At 66.7% G+C, this 16,095-nt stretch overlaps 2 protein-coding genes across 30 annotated transcripts in view; one reads left to right on the forward strand and one right to left on the reverse strand.

Annotated features, from left to right (window-relative positions):
• The window catches only part of NRXN2 (neurexin 2), a 106,279-nt gene extending 103,358 nt beyond the window's left edge, over positions 1 to 2,921 (forward strand). For 16 of the 27 annotated variants that reach the window (XM_059710211.1, XM_059710212.1, XM_059710218.1 and 13 more), the window contains one exon: positions 1,027 to 2,921. In XM_059710211.1, the coding sequence (XP_059566194.1) occupies positions 1,027 to 1,910 (884 nt within the window). In that variant the 3' untranslated portion in view covers positions 1,911 to 2,921. The remainder of the gene's footprint in view (positions 1 to 1,026) is intronic. The other 11 variants (XM_059710227.1, XM_059710231.1, XM_059710228.1 and 8 more) reach the window with 1 other exon arrangement.
• Positions 2,922 to 5,507: 2,586 nt separating this feature from the next.
• LOC132241463 (solute carrier family 22 member 12-like) overlaps positions 5,508 to 16,095 on the reverse strand; it is a 28,692-nt gene continuing 18,104 nt past the window's right edge. The window contains exons 1-10 of one of the 3 annotated variants that reach the window (XM_059710239.1): positions 11,772 to 12,455; positions 11,075 to 11,178; positions 10,002 to 10,156; positions 9,762 to 9,930; positions 8,892 to 9,015; positions 8,630 to 8,745; positions 7,751 to 7,965; positions 7,160 to 7,268; positions 6,763 to 6,966; positions 5,508 to 6,263 (exon numbers count right to left, since the gene is read on the reverse strand). In XM_059710239.1, coding sequence (XP_059566222.1) covers positions 6,200 to 6,263; positions 6,763 to 6,966; positions 7,160 to 7,268; positions 7,751 to 7,965; positions 8,630 to 8,745; positions 8,892 to 9,015; positions 9,762 to 9,930; positions 10,002 to 10,156; positions 11,075 to 11,178; positions 11,772 to 12,173 — 1,662 coding nt within the window. In that variant the 5' untranslated portion in view covers positions 12,174 to 12,455 and the 3' untranslated portion in view covers positions 5,508 to 6,199. Of the gene's footprint in view, positions 6,264 to 6,762; positions 6,967 to 7,159; positions 7,269 to 7,750; positions 7,966 to 8,629; positions 8,746 to 8,891; positions 9,016 to 9,761; positions 9,931 to 10,001; positions 10,157 to 11,074; positions 11,179 to 11,771; positions 12,456 to 16,095 lie in introns of those variants that run through there. The other 2 variants (XM_059710240.1, XM_059710242.1) reach the window with 2 other exon arrangements.

Consider the following 16,095-nt stretch of genomic DNA (forward strand, 5'->3'; position numbering starts at 1 on the left):
GGTCAGAGGTGGAGGGTGAAGAAAGAGAAAGTTGGGAGTTAGGGAAAGCTCAGGAATCGTGTGTCCCTGCCCCGCCCCCATCTCCCTGCCTCCACGTGGCTTCTCACGCCCTTCCCAGGGACAAGACCCCCTGCCCACACTTCCTCACGGACCTGTCACCTCCCACCTTCAGTTTCTCCTCTGCTCATGGCCTTCCAGGCTCCTTCCCTGCACATCCCCCCATCCTCACACCCTGTAGCAATCCCCACACATCGCCCCCAAATCCTCCTCCCCAATCCTCCTTCCCACTGCCCCCCCCACTCAGCCGCCCTCCTCTGCCCACCCCCCCCCCCCCGTCCCCGCACGCGGACACCCAGGGGGGTGACAGCCCCTCAGCACCGCACCGCAGACTTCAGCTTTGTCACTTGAATGCGGGGAGAGGGCACCGGCGAGGGAGGAGAGAGAGTGTGCAGGAGCCAGGCGCACAGGGAGAGAAGAGCGAGGGAGGGAGACGCCAGGCAGGCAGACAGGAAACGTGGTACGGAAAAGTTGTTTTTTCTTATTTTTTTCCGGGAGAACCCGCTTACACAGCTCTGTTTGTAATTTTTTTCTTCATGCTAAAATCACACGGCCTATTTGTTGATGTAAGTTGCCTGAATTCCGTGGTATGCTATCTTCTTTTTTAAAAACAAAAGAAAAAAAAACAAAAGCCAAAAAAGAACTATCTAGAAAAAACCCTAAAAGATACTGTCGTTAGGCTTGTTTAAATGCTGCTCTTGTATGTGTTTAAAGTCGTAAGCCAGTAGAGTTTCTTTTTCCGTTTCTTTTCGGTTTCCTTTCCTTTCTGTTCCTTTTGGTTTCTTAAGACAATCGAGACCCCGAGGGCCAGAGCCCGGGGTGCCCAGGCACCCGCTGCCGCTTAGAGCGCGGCGCGGCCGGGCCGAGGGGGACGGATGGGGGTGAGGCTGTTGTTTCTCGCTCTGTGGCGCCGCCCGCGCCCCGGCCCCCGCTGACGCCCCCTCTTCTCTCTTCTCTCTCTTGTTCTAGGAGGAGAGTTAATCTTGCCCATAATCACGGAGGACTCCCTAGACCCCCCTCCCGTGGCCACCCGGTCCCCCTTCGTGCCCCCGCCCCCCACCTTCTACCCCTTCCTCCCGGGCGTGGGCGCCACGCAGGACACCCTGCCCCCGCCCGCCGCCCGCCGCCCGCCCGCGGGGGGCCCCTGCCAGGCCGAGCAGGACGACAGCGACTGCGAGGAGCCCATCGAGGCCTCGGGCTTCGCCTCCGGGGAGGTCTTTGACTCCAGCCTCCCCCCCACGGACGACGAGGACTTTTACACCACCTTCCCCCTGGTCACGGACCGCACCACCCTCCTCGCCCCCCGCAAGCCCGCCCCCCGGCCCAACCTCAGGACAGATGGGGCCACGGGTGCCCCCGGGGTGCTGCTCGCCCCCTCGGCCCCGGCGCCCAACCTGCCGGCGGGCAAGATGAACCACCGAGACCCGCTGCAGCCCCTGCAGGAGAACCCGCCCCCGGGGCCCGGGGCCCCCACGTCCTTCGAGCCGCGGAGGCCCCCGCCCCTGCGCCCCGGCGTGACCGCCGCCCCCGGCTTCCCCCATCTGCCCACAGCCAGCCCCACGGGGCCGGGGGAGCGCGGGCCGGGCGCCGTGGAGGTGATCCGCGAGTCCAGCAGCACCACGGGCATGGTGGTGGGCATCGTGGCGGCCGCGGCGCTCTGCATCCTCATCCTGCTCTACGCCATGTACAAGTACCGCAACCGCGACGAGGGCTCCTACCAGGTGGACCAGAGCCGCAACTACATCAGCAACTCGGCGCAGAGCAACGGCGCGGTGGTGAAGGAGAAGGCGCCCGCCGCGCCCAAGGCGCCCGGCAAGGCCAAGAAGAACAAGGACAAGGAGTACTACGTGTGACCGCCCACTGCCAGCGCCCGCCCGGCGCCTCCGGGAGGAGGGTGCGCCCGCCTGGGCGCTGCGGCCGCTCCCTGGCTGCCTCAGACTTCTCTCATGAAGAGGAAACGCAAAAAAAAAAAGAAAAGGAAAACCCGTGCTCGCCCCTCTCCTCCTGCCGTCCGTCCGTCCGTCTGTCCGTCCGTCGGGGCGGCGTCAGTCCCGGCGGCTGTCCCTCAGCGCTGCTCCTGGGCAGGGCGGTGCTCACAGCCCTGGGTTGATTTATTTTTTTAAGAGGTAGTTTTATTTTGGTGGGGTTGGGCGGGAAGGAAGGCTGGGGGTTTTGTAAAGTGTCCACTCCTTGTCCTGTTAATTTCCCCAACTTTTCTTTCTCCTCCCTCTGTCCCTCCTGCCTTCCTTCGCTCCCAAGCCCTCCCCCCTGCCCCCCCCCCAGGCTTGCAGTGTCTCTCGGCCCCATCCGCCTTCCCATTTCTGTGTGTGTCTGGTTTCTCCCTTCCTTTCCTCCTTTGGGTTTCCAGAGTCGGCGGGAGACGGGGGGAGGGTGGGCGAGTGGCCCAGCGAGGGAGTGGGGGGCGGGGTGGGGCAGTGGGTGGCCCCCAGCCCGGACTCCGTCGTCCACCTGGGAGAGGTGCCTTCCCGGGCGCCAGGGAAGGGGCTGGGGCTGGGGCCTGGGAAGGCCTGTTCGTTCCGTTGTGTGCCGCCGGGCGGGCGAGGTGCGTCGCGGGGGAAGCTGCTGGAGGAGCAGGTGGGGGGCGGGGGGAGGGAAGGCACATGCAGATATTATATTAAAGACGAGTATCCAGATGCCCGAGCAGCAGCCTGGCACTGTCCGGCGCCGGCAGCAGGGGAGAGAGGAGGCAGTGCCCTCCCGCTGCTGGGGTCACTCGTCTGCCCACGGGCTCCCTGCTCCCCCAGTTTTTTTCTCTCTTTGTTAACAAATGTGTCTAAGTCTTGGAAAACACCCCAACCCCGGAAATGTGTGGGAAAAGAAAACAAAAACTTTCCAAATCCGAAGGCCCCGTGCTGTTTGTTCGGGGTGGGGGCTGCTGGGACCTGGCCCTGGCGCCGGGCTGGGGGCTGGGCCCAAACGGGGGCGTGAGCCTCGGTACCTTACGCAGCTCCCAAGCTTTGGGGCCGAGCATGGCGTTGGGCTCCGGGGGCAATTTGTCTTTGTCTGCGCAGCTGACGGGGCAGGAGGCAGCCCGGATGGTCGCTGGCCCTGGTTGGGTCAGCCCTGGAGGACTTCCGCTCCTCCGAAGCTGTTCCTGGTGGGGAGAGCATCCCTGCCTGGTCCAGGGTCTCCAGGTGGGTGAGTCAGTAGCCGGGTCCAGAGCTGCCCCGGTCCTGCCTGACTGCAAGTCTGCTCCTTCCCAGCCTGAGGGGTTAGGGCCCTGTGCCCACCACAACCTCCAGGGTCCACTCTGACTGGCCGTGGGCACCGCCTGGGCTGCAGAAGGAAGTGGACCCAGCACACCTTAGGGGTTTGCTCCTTCGCGGGGACACTAAATAGGCCCACGGCCCCGACGAGCTGAGAGACGGCTCTCGGTTTTTGTTGTTTTAGAAAGAGAGGAAGGTAGAGAGGGAGAGAGAAACAGCCATTGGTTGGTTCTTGCAGTGCCTGGACCAGGAGTAGAACCGCATCCTTGCACTTTAAGGCGATGCTCTGACCGACAGCTCTCCCGCCAGGTCTGTTCCTTAAACCCCCCGGTTGCGAGGTGGGGTGGCAGGTGAGCCGGGTCTCAGGCACCCTCAGGAGAGCCGCGTGCAGGTGGTGGTGGCCCGCCAACCCCTGAACACGAGAGGTGGCTCAGCCACGCTTCCGCCACTCAGGGCGCCTCCCCTTCTGCTTGGGGAGCCTGCCCCTCTCCTGGCTCTGCCTTCTCGCGCCCTTGGCTGGCCATCACCCTTCCCTGCCTGATTCATCCTGTTTCAGCTCTGCTTCTGCCCAGCTTGTCTCATGCATTTTCCAGCTCACAGACCTGGTCCATGTTTCAGCTTAGACACCCCCAGGCCCTTGGGCTCAATCCCTGCTGGAGCCCCACCCCCTTGGCTCAGCTCCCCGCCCTCCTGGGTTGCAGCCTTTGTCCTGGGACCCTCCCCACCATGGGGTGTAGCCTCAGAGGTCCTGGAGTCCTCCCCCAGAGTCCTATCAAGGGTAGGAGAGCGGGTCCTCCCCCAGTTACCTGGGTGTGGGTTCCCATGGCCTGGTCCTCTCCTGGCCTCCTAACCAGCCCCTGCAGGTGGGGGAGACTCTGGTCCCCGCTTTCCCTCACTGCTCAGTCGGAGCCTGAGGTCAGCATCCCCAAGGCCAGCTCCAGCCCCCTGTGGACGCCTGGCGGAGGCCCTGGCTTGGGACAGTCTGGCCAGGCTGTCCTATCCCCGAGCGGGCGCTGGCCTCTCCCTGGGTCCTCCGCCACTGCTCTGTCCAAGGGACGGAGACTTCCCCAGGCGCCCCCGCCCGTCACCAGCCAAAGAAGAAACAGGCAGGCAGGTGTCCTTGGGTGTCAAGACGGGAAGGAGCATCCTTACTTCAGAAGTTCTAGAACAGCCTGCACAGCCGTCAGAATCGGGGCCGGAGGGGGCCGTGCAGGAGCCGGAGGACTGCGGGCCGAGTGCCCCTCTGCACAGGGAGGCAGAGCTCCCGGCCAGGGCGTGGCTCAAAGGCTTGGCTGTAGGAGGAGAGATTCCCGGACCTGCCGTTGACTCTGTTTACCCATCTGCAGGAGATGGGCCCCTCGGGCTCACCTCCTTGTTCTTGGGCCCCTGGTGTTGGACTTAGCCCCTGGGCCTGAGCTGGGCCCTCGGGGTCTGGCTGGCCCGGGGGTGGCAGTTCCTACTCGGGGATGTGTCAGGAGAGTCCGCCTGGGGGAGACAAGGACAGGGTGGGGGGGGGGGGAGCTAGCCGTGGAGTCTGGCTGAAGCCGTGGACCTGGAAGCCCTGCCCTGCAAGCCCCCAGGGAGGGAACACCGGCTCGGCCAGTGCAGGGTCTTCTGGGAGGACGTCCCCTCCTGGAGGTGGACATGGAGCCCGTGGGCCCCAAGGAAGGCCTGCCATCGGGGCTGCGCCTAGCTGTCATGCAGGCCCATGGCTGCTGCCAAGGGGGCACCCATCTCCCTCCGCCGGGTGCGCACTCGGCCAGGGTGATGACATTCCCTAGTGCCCAGAGGGCAGGGCCTTGGGCCCCGGAAGCTTGTGCCGCCTGGAAGGATGCAGCAAGGCCACTTGGGGCAGAGGACCCTGCGGGGACCTCGCTGGTGCTGAGGGGAGGCCCTGCCCTCGCGGAGCATCGCTGGCCGCGGGACCTGAGGCCGGAGCTGGGCTCTGGACGCCTGCCGCCCAGGGCTGACTCCTGACTCGGCCCCTCCTGGCTGAGTGACGGGCAGTCTGCTTCTTGGAGCCTTAGTTTTCCCATCTGTGAAACGGCAAAGTCTGCCTTGAAGGCTTCAGGAAAAGACGGAATGAGATGATGCCCTGAGGTGCCAGCCTGGTGCCTGGCCCACAGCGGGGGCGGGAGAGGGCAGCCGCTCAGGGCCTGGGCAAGGGCCACCCAGCCAGGAGCCCCCACCTGGCAGCCCCGGGCCCATCGCTGAGTCGGTGAGGGCAAGACATTTGTTCCTTTATTCACGCTCTCGTCTCCCTCCACCTGTGCCCCCCGCCCGCCTCTGAGTGGGAGCTGGGGACACCCCGACCCCCGGGAACTCTCAGGCCGGGGCCGTGGGTAAGGGTTTCATTAGATCCTCGGGCTGGGCCTGGGGCCTGGCGTGAGGACATTGGCCTGGGTCTGGGAGGCTGTGGGCGTTTGTAGAGAAGGTGGCAGGGGGATTCCAGGCAGAAGACGAGGCCGCCGGGCGGGACTGGCTGTGTGGCCGGAGTGTGTGTGGGGGGGGGAAGGATTGGGTGGGGAGCAGGAGCCGCCTTTCGGGTGAAGCTGAGGAGCCAAGATTCCATCACTGAGAGGCTTCGGGCTGGGTGAGAAGCTGGGAGGCTTTGACACGGTGACGATCCCCTCGGAGCCCGCTGAGCCCGGGCAGCGCGAGGGCAGCCGGGATCGACAGGCTGGCCCGTCCCCCGGGCCTGGCCTCGCGCCTCTTGGCACCCGTGAGTGAAGGTTAAGTGGCCTCCTGCCAATCACACCATCCTTTGCCCTTTCTGTGTTGAAGGCGGCTCCTCGGTGAGAGCAGGGCTGGCTGGAGGGGCAGCCCCCGGGCCCCCCGGAAATCCAGGCCTTTGCTCTCCTGCCGTCAGCGGAGGACAGCAGGCTCCTCCTGGCCGCTCGCAGGCTCTCAGGAACCTACAACTGCGTGGATTTCAGGACAGCAGGCCCCCGGGCTCCGTGTGCTGCCTTCTTCACCGACCTGGTCAGGAAAGATGCGGGCGGGTTGCGTCTCGAAGGTGCAGTGACACCTGACCTCCGACCTGGGTCCATCCTGAGGATCCAGCAGGTCCTGCTGCTCTCAGGGCCCTGGACTGAGCTCCCCGAGCACACGGTGGAGGGCGATGGGCAGTGACAGCCCTGAAGGCATCTTGGGGCTACAGTCGTAGAGGCTGGGGCCAGTGAAGACCCAACAATGGCCACCCTGCCCTCGGCTCCCCCTCACATAGGGCTCTGCTCCCTCCCCCTGATTCTTTCGAGGTGGAGCTGGGGTGGCTGGGCCATTTGGGCCTCACACAGTAGAACGAAGAACAGGGTACACAACCTACACTGCCAGCCAGGAAACCCAGCCCTCGGCCTCCACTCTCTCGCATGTGCTGTGTGCTTTCGGCCAGTCCTCTCCCTCTCTGGCCTCTGCTTCTCCTCTGCCCAGGGGTGGGGTGGGGGCCAGGCCCGCCCGCTCTGGGCTCTGGTTTACTCACTGGTTCTGCACATCCTGGATGGTGTCGGGCAGCGGGAGGTGCTGGGTCTCGGGCAGCAGCAGCGCGGTCAGGCCGCTCAGCACCGGCACCGCCCCGTACACCAGCAGGGGCAGGGAGGGGTGGTGCACACCCAGCAGCCGGACCAGGGGCCCCAGGATGGCCCCCCCTCGGGCCGACATCTGGCCCAGGCCCACGGCGGTCATCCTGCCGGCACAGGCGCACTGTGAGGGGCCACGCTGCCCACCCACGGCCTTGGCCTCCCCCTCCGGCCCAGCCCTGCTCTGCCCAGGGAGGTACAGGGGTCAGCCTGAGACCACATGGAAGAGAGACAAGGCATGAACACCCATCCTGCCCTCCCAGCCCAGGGCACCCCTGCTCGGGCCGGGCCCAGCCTCACCTGAGCACGGTGGGGAAGAGCTCCCCCGTGTAGATGGAGACGCAGGTGAAGGCCACGCCTATCCACCCGAGCCCCAGCAGGGCCAGGGCTGAGCGCAGGGGCCTCATCTCTGTGGGCGGAGACGGGGGTGGGCGGGGCCCAGCATCAGCTGGAGGCTCTCTCCCTGCCCTCCCCCATGTCTGTGTCGCCCCCACTTGGGTGTCCCCAGACCCCACACACGCACCATGTCCTACGTGACCTCATGGCCACATGCTCCGATCCCCCCAATCTGGTTCCCACTCAGACACCCAGAGCCAGACCTGGGGAGTCCTCCCTGACCCCCGCCCCCCATTTCCCTGCCCCTGTCCCCACGACTCATCACCGAGTCCTTCTTTGATCTCCACAGTTTTCACCATGTCGCCCGCCCCACTCCCTCCCTGCTCCCCTGCCCAGTACAGGCCACCACCCTCTCTCCAGACGCCTCCTTCCTAGCGGCGCCCCGTGCTAGTCCAGCACCCGCCGAGGAGGGGCCGGGGTCTGTGTTCCTGGCTCAGGCCCCCTCCCCAGGGGGCTCCTCGGCCACAGCCGCGGCGCCCAGACCTGCCCGCTCACCGCCGGGCACCAGCGCGTTGGCCAGGATGCAGAGCCCGGCCAGCACCAGCGAGGCCGCCTGCGTGGGGCGGCGGCCCAGGCGGCTCAGCAGCAGCAGGGCGCCGAGCTTGGCCGCCATATCCGCGGCCCCGAGGAGGACCTGGAGCAGGAAGAGGTTGCTGTCCAGGGCCTGCAGGTCCAGGGCCAGGCCAAAGAAGGTGAAGCCGAAGGCGAACCTGGAGCGGGGTAGGGGGGTCAGGCTGCGGAGGGGCCTCCATGGCTGGTTTGTTCTGGACCCACTTCCGCCCTCCTGTGCGCTCGGGAGGGCGGGGGGGGGGGGGGGGGGGCGGCCTCTGCGACTGCATTTCCCAGGGCCCTGCCACCGCTGCGCCTCATGAGGTTTGGCCAATGGGAGGCACTGGTGAGAGGCGGGAGGCGGGGCCAGGGGAGAAGCTGGGGCTCCCCCCTCCCTTACCCTGGGTGCCCTGGGTGCCCTGGGTGCCCTGTCCCCTCCAGGCCCCCCTTGGAGGCCTCGCTGGTTTCCCCCTTTGCTGGGTGGCCCTGGCTCCCGGGCTCTGAGATGCCCCGCCCTCCTCCTGGTCCCTCCAAACTAGGGTGGGTGTGCTCTCTGGTGTTGAATCCCGACTCCTCATCCGACGGGCTCTTCAGCTCCTGCAGCGCCTTCGTTATGAATCCTCCTTATTCCCCTCTTCTCTCCGCACTCAGCTGCCTGAGCCGCTGGGCCTGGGCCGGAGCCACCCTCCGCCCCCCACCCCAGACCAGCGGGACCAGCCGAGAGCCCTCAGAGGCCCTGCCTGAGGCAGCAGAGCCCTGACTGGGTCCCCAGCAGCCGGGCCGCGGGCGGAGGGGCCCAGTGGGTGGGGGGGGTGGGGGGTCTACCAGCACAGAGTGGAGACGCCGGTCCGGAGGCCCAGTCCAGGTGCGCAGAGCAGGTGGCCCAGGCTGGCGGGAGCCCGGCTCGCACTGAGCTCCTCCTGCATGGCGGCGAGCACGACCTCGGGGGGCAGGGGGGGCATTGTCAGCACTGGCAGCTCCGGCAGCTCCCCCCCTTATCCTAGGGGGCCAGGCCCTCCCGAAGGCCCTGTGCAGGGTCCGGGAGAGGGTGTGGGGTCCAGCCCTGGGGAAGCTCGCCCTGCCTCACCTCCATGGTCAGTGCGTCCCCCACTGCCCTCTGCCCGTTGATGGCGGCCACCCGCTGCAGCTCCCGCAGGCCCTGCTCCAGCCTGCCGGTGATGAGCAGCCACCGCGCCGACTCCGCCAGCCACCTGGGGCGGGAGGGAGGGCAGAGTGGGAGGGTCCCTGCCTGTCACCCCAGGGCCTGCCTCCAATGGGAGGCCCAGGGTCCGGCCTCCACCAGCCTCACTGACCCTCTCACCCTCTGCCCAGCGGGGTGGCCTCATTGGTGTCCACAGGCCCTAGACTCGGGAGGTGAGGTCAGCGGGCGGGCAGGACTGGCACTGACATGTAGCAGCCGCACCATCTCAGCCGCCGGCCTTCCCAGCAGGCCCTCCTCCCTCCCTCCTCCCTCCTCCCTCCTCCCTCCACTGGATTGAGGTGGGGGGTCCCTGTTCTCCCCTCCTGCCTCCCTCCTGACTCCATGGCCTTTCCCTTGCCTCACCTGGGAGCCAGGTCTGGGGGGGTCTGGGTGCAGTAAGTTGCCCCCCCACCCCGCCAGTAGCTACAGGGGCACAGTCCTGCCCGCTGCCATAGACCCCGAGCCTGCCAGGGTCCCTCCTCTACTGTCAGTGCCCGGATACCTCAACCCTCCCCTTGTCGCCATGGCTGCACCTCCTGCCTGAGCCCCCCACCCCCCGCCCCCATTCCCCTGCAAACAGCTTCACGCTTGCCCCGGGGGTCAGGCCTGGAGAAGGGTCTTTGGTCCCACATCCCCGCCACCCCCCAGGCAGTCAGCAGTTCCCAGCACCTCTAGCTCCCCTTGTACCCGACTGGCCCCAGCGGGAGGCGTCTCCCGTTCCCCTGGGCGGAGGGTGGGCCGGCCGGTGGCACCCACCAGGAGTACACAAAGCAGAGGAAGAAGGGCACGGAGACCGCCAGCTGCAGCCGCGCCCAGTCGCGCACGCCGTAGGCCACGGCGGCCATCAGCACCATGCCGAAGCTGTAGCCCAGGGAGTTGAAGGTCATGGCCAAGACCCGGGCTCGCGTCGACGTCCACTCCATCACTGCAGGGGGACACGCAGGTCACCCCCGGAGCCTGTGGGCCTTCCCTGCTCGCCCGGGCGGGGGCACCTACGGAGTGTGGCCGTGTTCATCATGACACCGGCGATGGCCAGGGCCCCCAGGAAGCGGAAGAGGCAGTACAGGGCGAAGGTGGGGGCGAAGGCGGTGGCGGTGCCCCACACGGCCATCTGCAGGTAGCTCCAGGTCAACACCAGCTTGCGCCCGAACCTGTGCACCGGGAAGCGGGGGGGGGGGGGGGCCCCACGGCGGACCACGGATTGGCCACGGAGGTGACACCAGAGCCCACGCTGTGCTCGCTCACTGAGCAGAGGGGACGCTAGAGTGACACCCGCGGCCCTAGCTGGTGTGGCTCAGTGGATAGAGCGTCGGCCTGTGGACTGAAGGGTCCCGGGTTCGATTCTGGTTGCAGGCACATGCCTGGGTTGCAGGCTCCATCCCCAGTGGGGAGCGTGGAGGAGGCAGCCAATCAATGATTCTCTCTCATCATTGATGTTTCTCTCTCTCCCTCTCCCTTCCTCTCTGAAATCAATAAAAATATTTTTAAAAATAAATTTAAATGGCACCTGGGGCCAGAGCCACATTCTTTTTTGTTTGTTTGTTAATCCTCCCCTGAGGATATGTTTTCACTGATCTTTTAGAGAGAGTGGAAGAGAGAGAGGGACAGACAGAAATATCCATGCGAGAGAAACACATCGATTGGCTGCCTCCCGCACACGCTCCAACCAGGGCCCAGGCCGGGAGGAGTCTGCGACCAAGGTATGTGCCCTGGACTGGAATCGAACCCAGGACCCTTCGGTCCGCAGGCCGACGCTCCATCCACTGAGCCACACCAGCGGGAGCCAGAGCCACGCTCTTGGTCCGTGAGGCTCCTGAGCACAGGTGGGCACGATGGTGCCCTCAGGAGCCGGGCAGCCGAAGGCGGGTGGCGGCCGCAGGTGTCGGCCGTGAATGTCTGATGAGAGCATAGCCCTCCACAGCCCCCAGGAGACTCGGGGAAACCAAGGCCAAGAGGGTGCGAGCCCTGCGCCCAGCACAGCCGGGGGTGTGGGAGGGAGACCCACACGCAGGCATCTCGGGCGAGGGGCGGCCAGGGCGCGGGCCTGCCGGGAGGGGAGGGGTCCGCACCTGTCGGAGGCTTGGCCGGTCACCGCGGCTCCCACCAGGACCCCGGCCAGGAAGATGGACTGGGCCATGGGCTTCAGGGCCTGCGCGTCACACACCAGGTCCCACTGCGGGGAGAGGGGGGAGCCCGGGGGGCGGGGAGCTCGAGGGGAAGGTCCCGGGGCTGGTGTGTGGGCAGCCTGGTGCCCTCTGGGGCGGGAGGGCAGGGCCTGTGGGACAGCCAAGGCTGTCACCCCTGCCTACGCCCCTCCCTGACTCCCTACTGCCCCCAGGCAAGGGCCGAGCCCTTTCTGGACTCATCTCCCTCCCTCCCTCCCACTTCCCTCTGGTTCTTTCCAGAGGCCCCTTCCTGCCGGCTGGGCTGCGGTGGCCCCCCTCCCGTGCCCACATTTGCCCACGCGCCTGGCGGGTCACCCCTGGGAGCCTCATGACTGTCCCCTGAGCCCCGCTGGCAGGCGGAGCAGCTGGGCTTGCATGTCAGGGAGCCGCCTGCGTCACCGCTGGGGAGAGGGTGACCTCCGTGTCACCTGCTGTCCCACCCGCCAGGGCCTTGGCACCAGCCCCCCCGCCCGGGGAGGTGGCCAAGGAGGGCTGGCCGGCGAGAGGAGCTCGGGGACCCGGCCAGTCCGCATGCTGCCGACCGCAAGCAGTGACCGGCCGCGAAGGTGCCAGGCCTGGGGGAGGCGGTCGGGGGCCCTACCTGGGCCACGACGGTGGAGGTGAAGGTGCTGCGGTCGTAGACCCAGCCGTCCACGCACGGCTCCGTGGCAGCCTCGCTCCAGTTGGTGGCCGTGGCGTTGGGCGCCAGGAGCTGCCACTGTGGGTGGCGGAAGCGGCGACACGGGTGGGGCCCGCGGTGGGGGCCCGGAGGGATGGACACGGCCAGGAGGGCGCCAGGGCCCAGGGCGCCGGGGGCGCTGGCCGGGGCCGTGCCGTTGTCCAGGAGGGGCACCCAGCAGCGGTGCGCGGGCACGGCCGCCGAGAAGTTCTCCAGCACGTTCTGCGTGGTGAGCCACATGAGGGGCACGGCCAGGGCCACGGCCTGCAGCGCCTGGAAGCGGCCCAGGCTGCCCACCTGGTCCAGGAGCTCAGAGAAGGCCATGGCGCTCCCCTGGGGGCCAGGGCAGGCGCCCACGCCGCAGCGACCGGCTCAGGGCCCAGGGGCGGCCGCCAGCGGGCAGCGAGGGCGTCTCCCGCCCGGCAGCCCAGAGCATGGCAGCGGCCCCTCCGCTGTGCGGGGCCGGCTCGCAGCTGTTGCCCCGGGAGGCTCCAGGGACCCGAGGCTGCGCGGGCGGCCCTGACGCCGCTGGCACCTCCTCGGCATGAACTTGAGAAGTGCGGACAGCCGAGACGGCGGTCACCCGGCTGGAACTGAACGGGCCAGGTGGCACTTGGGGAAGAGGGTTGGCAATCATTTCCTCGGTCAAAGTTTAACCTGACGTGAGGGAGCAGTGCCCTGCGCGGCTGGAGCCCCCGGCGGGTGTGGGCTGGGCTCTGCCCCGGGACTGCAGCCCCCTCGCACCCGCGTCTGCCTCGCTGGGATCCTCCTGATCTTGGGGCTGGCGTGAGCCTGAGTGACATCCCGTGCACAGGACCTATGTGTGGGCAGGCGTGTATGTGCACGCGTGCGTGTATGTGTGTGTGTGCGCGCAGGCGTGTATGTGCACGCATGCGTGTATGTGTGTGTGTGTGCCCGCAGGCGTGTGTGGGCAGGCGTGTGTGGGCAGGCGGGTGTATGTGTGTGTGTGTGTCCCGAGTCCCGGCCTCATGAGCATCTCACGCCCACTCCCAAAGCTGACTCCCTCTCCCCAGCTGCTCCCCCGGCCTCCCCTCTGCACCGCCCACGACTCCTCATGTGCAGGTGCCGGGACCACACCTGGGCCATCCCTGCCCTCTCGTCCTTCCACTTCCTTGGCCAGGGAGTCCTGGAGCCCGGCCACAGGACACACGGGACAGGCCCCCTCTCCCCTCTGCCGCGGCCTCCTCGTTGGCCTCCCTGCCTCCCGCCTTGAGCCTGTGCAGCCGATTCTCACACACGGATCGATGGGCTCTGTTCACGTCCAGGCGCCCTGTCCCTGCCGTGCTCGGAACCTGGCGGCGTGGCCTCACCTCGCGGCGGAAAGCCACGCCCTGCAGCGCGAGGCCTGGCCTCCTCCACGCAGCCTCACGGCCTCCTCACGTCTCTGCCTCCGGGCCTTCACCCGCTCTTTCCTGTCGGGAACTCGCTTCCCCGTCTCTGTCGGGAAGGCCTGTTGGCACCTGGCTGACTGTAATGCCCCCGACCTCCCCCCCACACACACTCCCACTCCCCAGTTCCCTTTCCTGCTGCTCTCTTTCCATTGCATTTGCCACCATCCAGCACCTTCACCTTCTACTCACGTATCTCCCTCTGTCTGGCTTCCCCACTAGCATGTCAGCTCCTGGAAGGAGGGCCTTGCCCTGGCCGGTGGCTCAGCGGGTGGAGTGTCAGCCCACACACCCACACACCCACACACCCACAAAACCCACACACCCACAAAAACAAAAACAAAACCATGCTGCATGCGGACCGGTCAGGGCTCAAACCTGGGCTGCAGTTTCCATCTCTGGTTGGGGCACGTATGGGAAGCAGCTGATCGATGCTTCTCCCTCATCAATATTTCTCTCTCTCTCCCTTCCTCCAGCTCTAAAAAAGTTGAATAACAACATACCCTCAGGTGAGGATTAAAAAAATTAGTAAATGAAAGGACGGGGACTTGGCCCGTTTTGTTCCCTGCTGTGTGCCTGTCGCGGAGCAGCGCCTGGCACACAGCAGGCCCTCGGGAAGCACGGAGTGAATGGACGGAGGAGCACACACCTCCCTCACATCTTACAGACACGGCAGCCGCTTCCTGGGGGGGGGGGGGGGGGCGCGTGCAGCTCGGGGGTCTGCGCGCTGGCGGAGTTCATGCTGCTGCTCAGCCCTTCGGTTGAGACTGATTTCCCCAGCGATGGGCCTTGTAATCCCAGAACTCACACTTTCCCCTTAGAAATGATGACCGGGCTCTTCCTGAGCCGCCGGTGGGTGCTTCCAACGCCCACTCCCGTGTCGTGGCTGGGATCGCCCCTGTCATCTCCTGGGGACCTGGAGTGCTTTCCCGTGTCACTCCGCCAACAACAGGACGTGTGAGGCCTGGAGCTGAGGGTGGGGGGTGGGGAGGCCTGGAGCTGAGGGTCGGGGGTGAGCCTGGAGCTGAGGGTCGGGGGTGAAGCCTGGAGCTGAGGGCGGGGGGTGGAGAGGCCTAGAGCTGAGGGCCGAGGGTGAGCCTGGAGCTGAGGGCAGCGGGCAGTGAGCCTGGAGCTGAGGGCGGGGGGCGGGTGAGGCCTGGAGGTGGCCTCAGGTCTGCAGGCGGACGTGCTGGGTGCCCACAGCTGGCAGGCTTGCTGTGCACCGTGGGGTCAAGGTGGGCGTGGGGTGGCGGAGAACTGGACGCAGGAGGTGGAGACAGTGGCTGCAGACAAGCCCTGTAGGGAGTTTGAGGGCAGGAAGGTGAGCAGTGGCACCTGAACGGGGTGGGATTTGATGAATTGGGGGGCGGCCGGCTGCCGTCACACCCCAGCCCCGAACGCACAGTGGCTCCCGCACGACAGAAGCTATCCTCTGCTCACGGAGAGTCCTCTGGGCCTGGCCGGTCGGGCGGCTCTCCTCCCGGGCGTCTGGCATGAGGGAGGTGGTGCGGCCAGGCTGAGCGCCCCCCCAGAGCCAGCCCCGTGCCATCAGGATTAGCAGTGGGATGACATCATTCTGAGAGCGGACGCAGGCGTGGCCAGGTCTCCTTTCTCTGCACCTGGGCACCCTGTGGCATCTCCCCGGCCGGATCGCGATGCCTCCCCACCCCCGTGTCCTGTGGCGACAGCAGCTGCCGCTGGCCCCAGGCCAGGCAGGAGAAAGGCTGGCGGAGTGAGGACTGTCAGTGACTCAGACAAGTCCCTGGGGGGCCAGCCGGGCAGGCGGAATCCAGGCAGCCGGCCGGAGGCGGCGGCAGCCACGGCCAGCTCAGTTTGCTCAAGACTCTGGGGTCCCCAGACCCCGGGACACTGTTAATGTCCTTCCTTTACACCCGGCAGCCGGAGAAGGTGAAGCCCCTCAGAGAACCGTGTCTTCTTAGCATGAACACATCACAAAGCAGGGCTCCGATGCCCATTTTACAGATGAGAAAGTCGAGGCCCCGGGAGCCCAGATTCAGAGACCCCGAAGCCGGCATGGCCGCTGCCCTGCCCTGCCCTGCCCGGGCCCTGCTCTGAGCACAGGCCTCCTCCCACCCTGGACAGCGCCTGGCTCTCCCTCGTGTCGCCAAAGGCCCCGTGAAAGGTTTCCCCACAGAAAAGAAGTCCCTCCCCCCTCACCCCGCTAACGTCTGGGGTCACCCGTTCCCACCTCTGCGGCACCGCGTGTGGACCCAGCGGGCACTCGTCAACAGAACCTGCTTCCTGCCCTGGCATCACGCCAGAGCTGTCTCGGGCTTTGGCTCCATGGAAATGCATCTCCCCGTGGCCGCAAAGCCGCTGGTCCCAGGGCTGCTGGCTCCGCACCATCTCAGGCAGGGCCCAGGCTGGGGCTGAGTGGATGGCAGGGGCCAGGCTGGGGCTGAGTGGATGGCAGGGGCCCAGGCTGGGGCTGAGTGGATCACAGGGCCCAGGCTGGGGCTGAGTGGATCACAGGGCCCAGGCTGAGTGGATCGCAGGGGCCCAGGCTGGGGACTGAGTGGATCGCAGGGGCCCACGCTGGGGACTGAGTGGATCGCAGGGGCCCAGGCTGGGGCTGAGTTGATCCCAGGGCCCATGCTGGGGCTGAGTGGATCACAGGGCCCAGGCTGGGGCTGAGTAGATCCTAGGGGCCCAGGCTGGGGGCTGAGTGGATCACAGGGCCCAGGCTGGGGCTGAGTGGATCGCAGGGGTCCACGCTGGGGGCTGAGTGAATCGCAGGGTCCAGGCTGGGGGCTGAGTGGATCGCAGGGGCCCACGCTGGGGGCTGAGTGGATCGCAGGGGCCCAGGCTGGGGTTGA

This window comes from Myotis daubentonii, chromosome 9, assembly GCF_963259705.1.
Source record: "Myotis daubentonii chromosome 9, mMyoDau2.1, whole genome shotgun sequence".
NCBI classification, from domain to species: Eukaryota; Metazoa; Chordata; class Mammalia; order Chiroptera; family Vespertilionidae; genus Myotis; species Myotis daubentonii.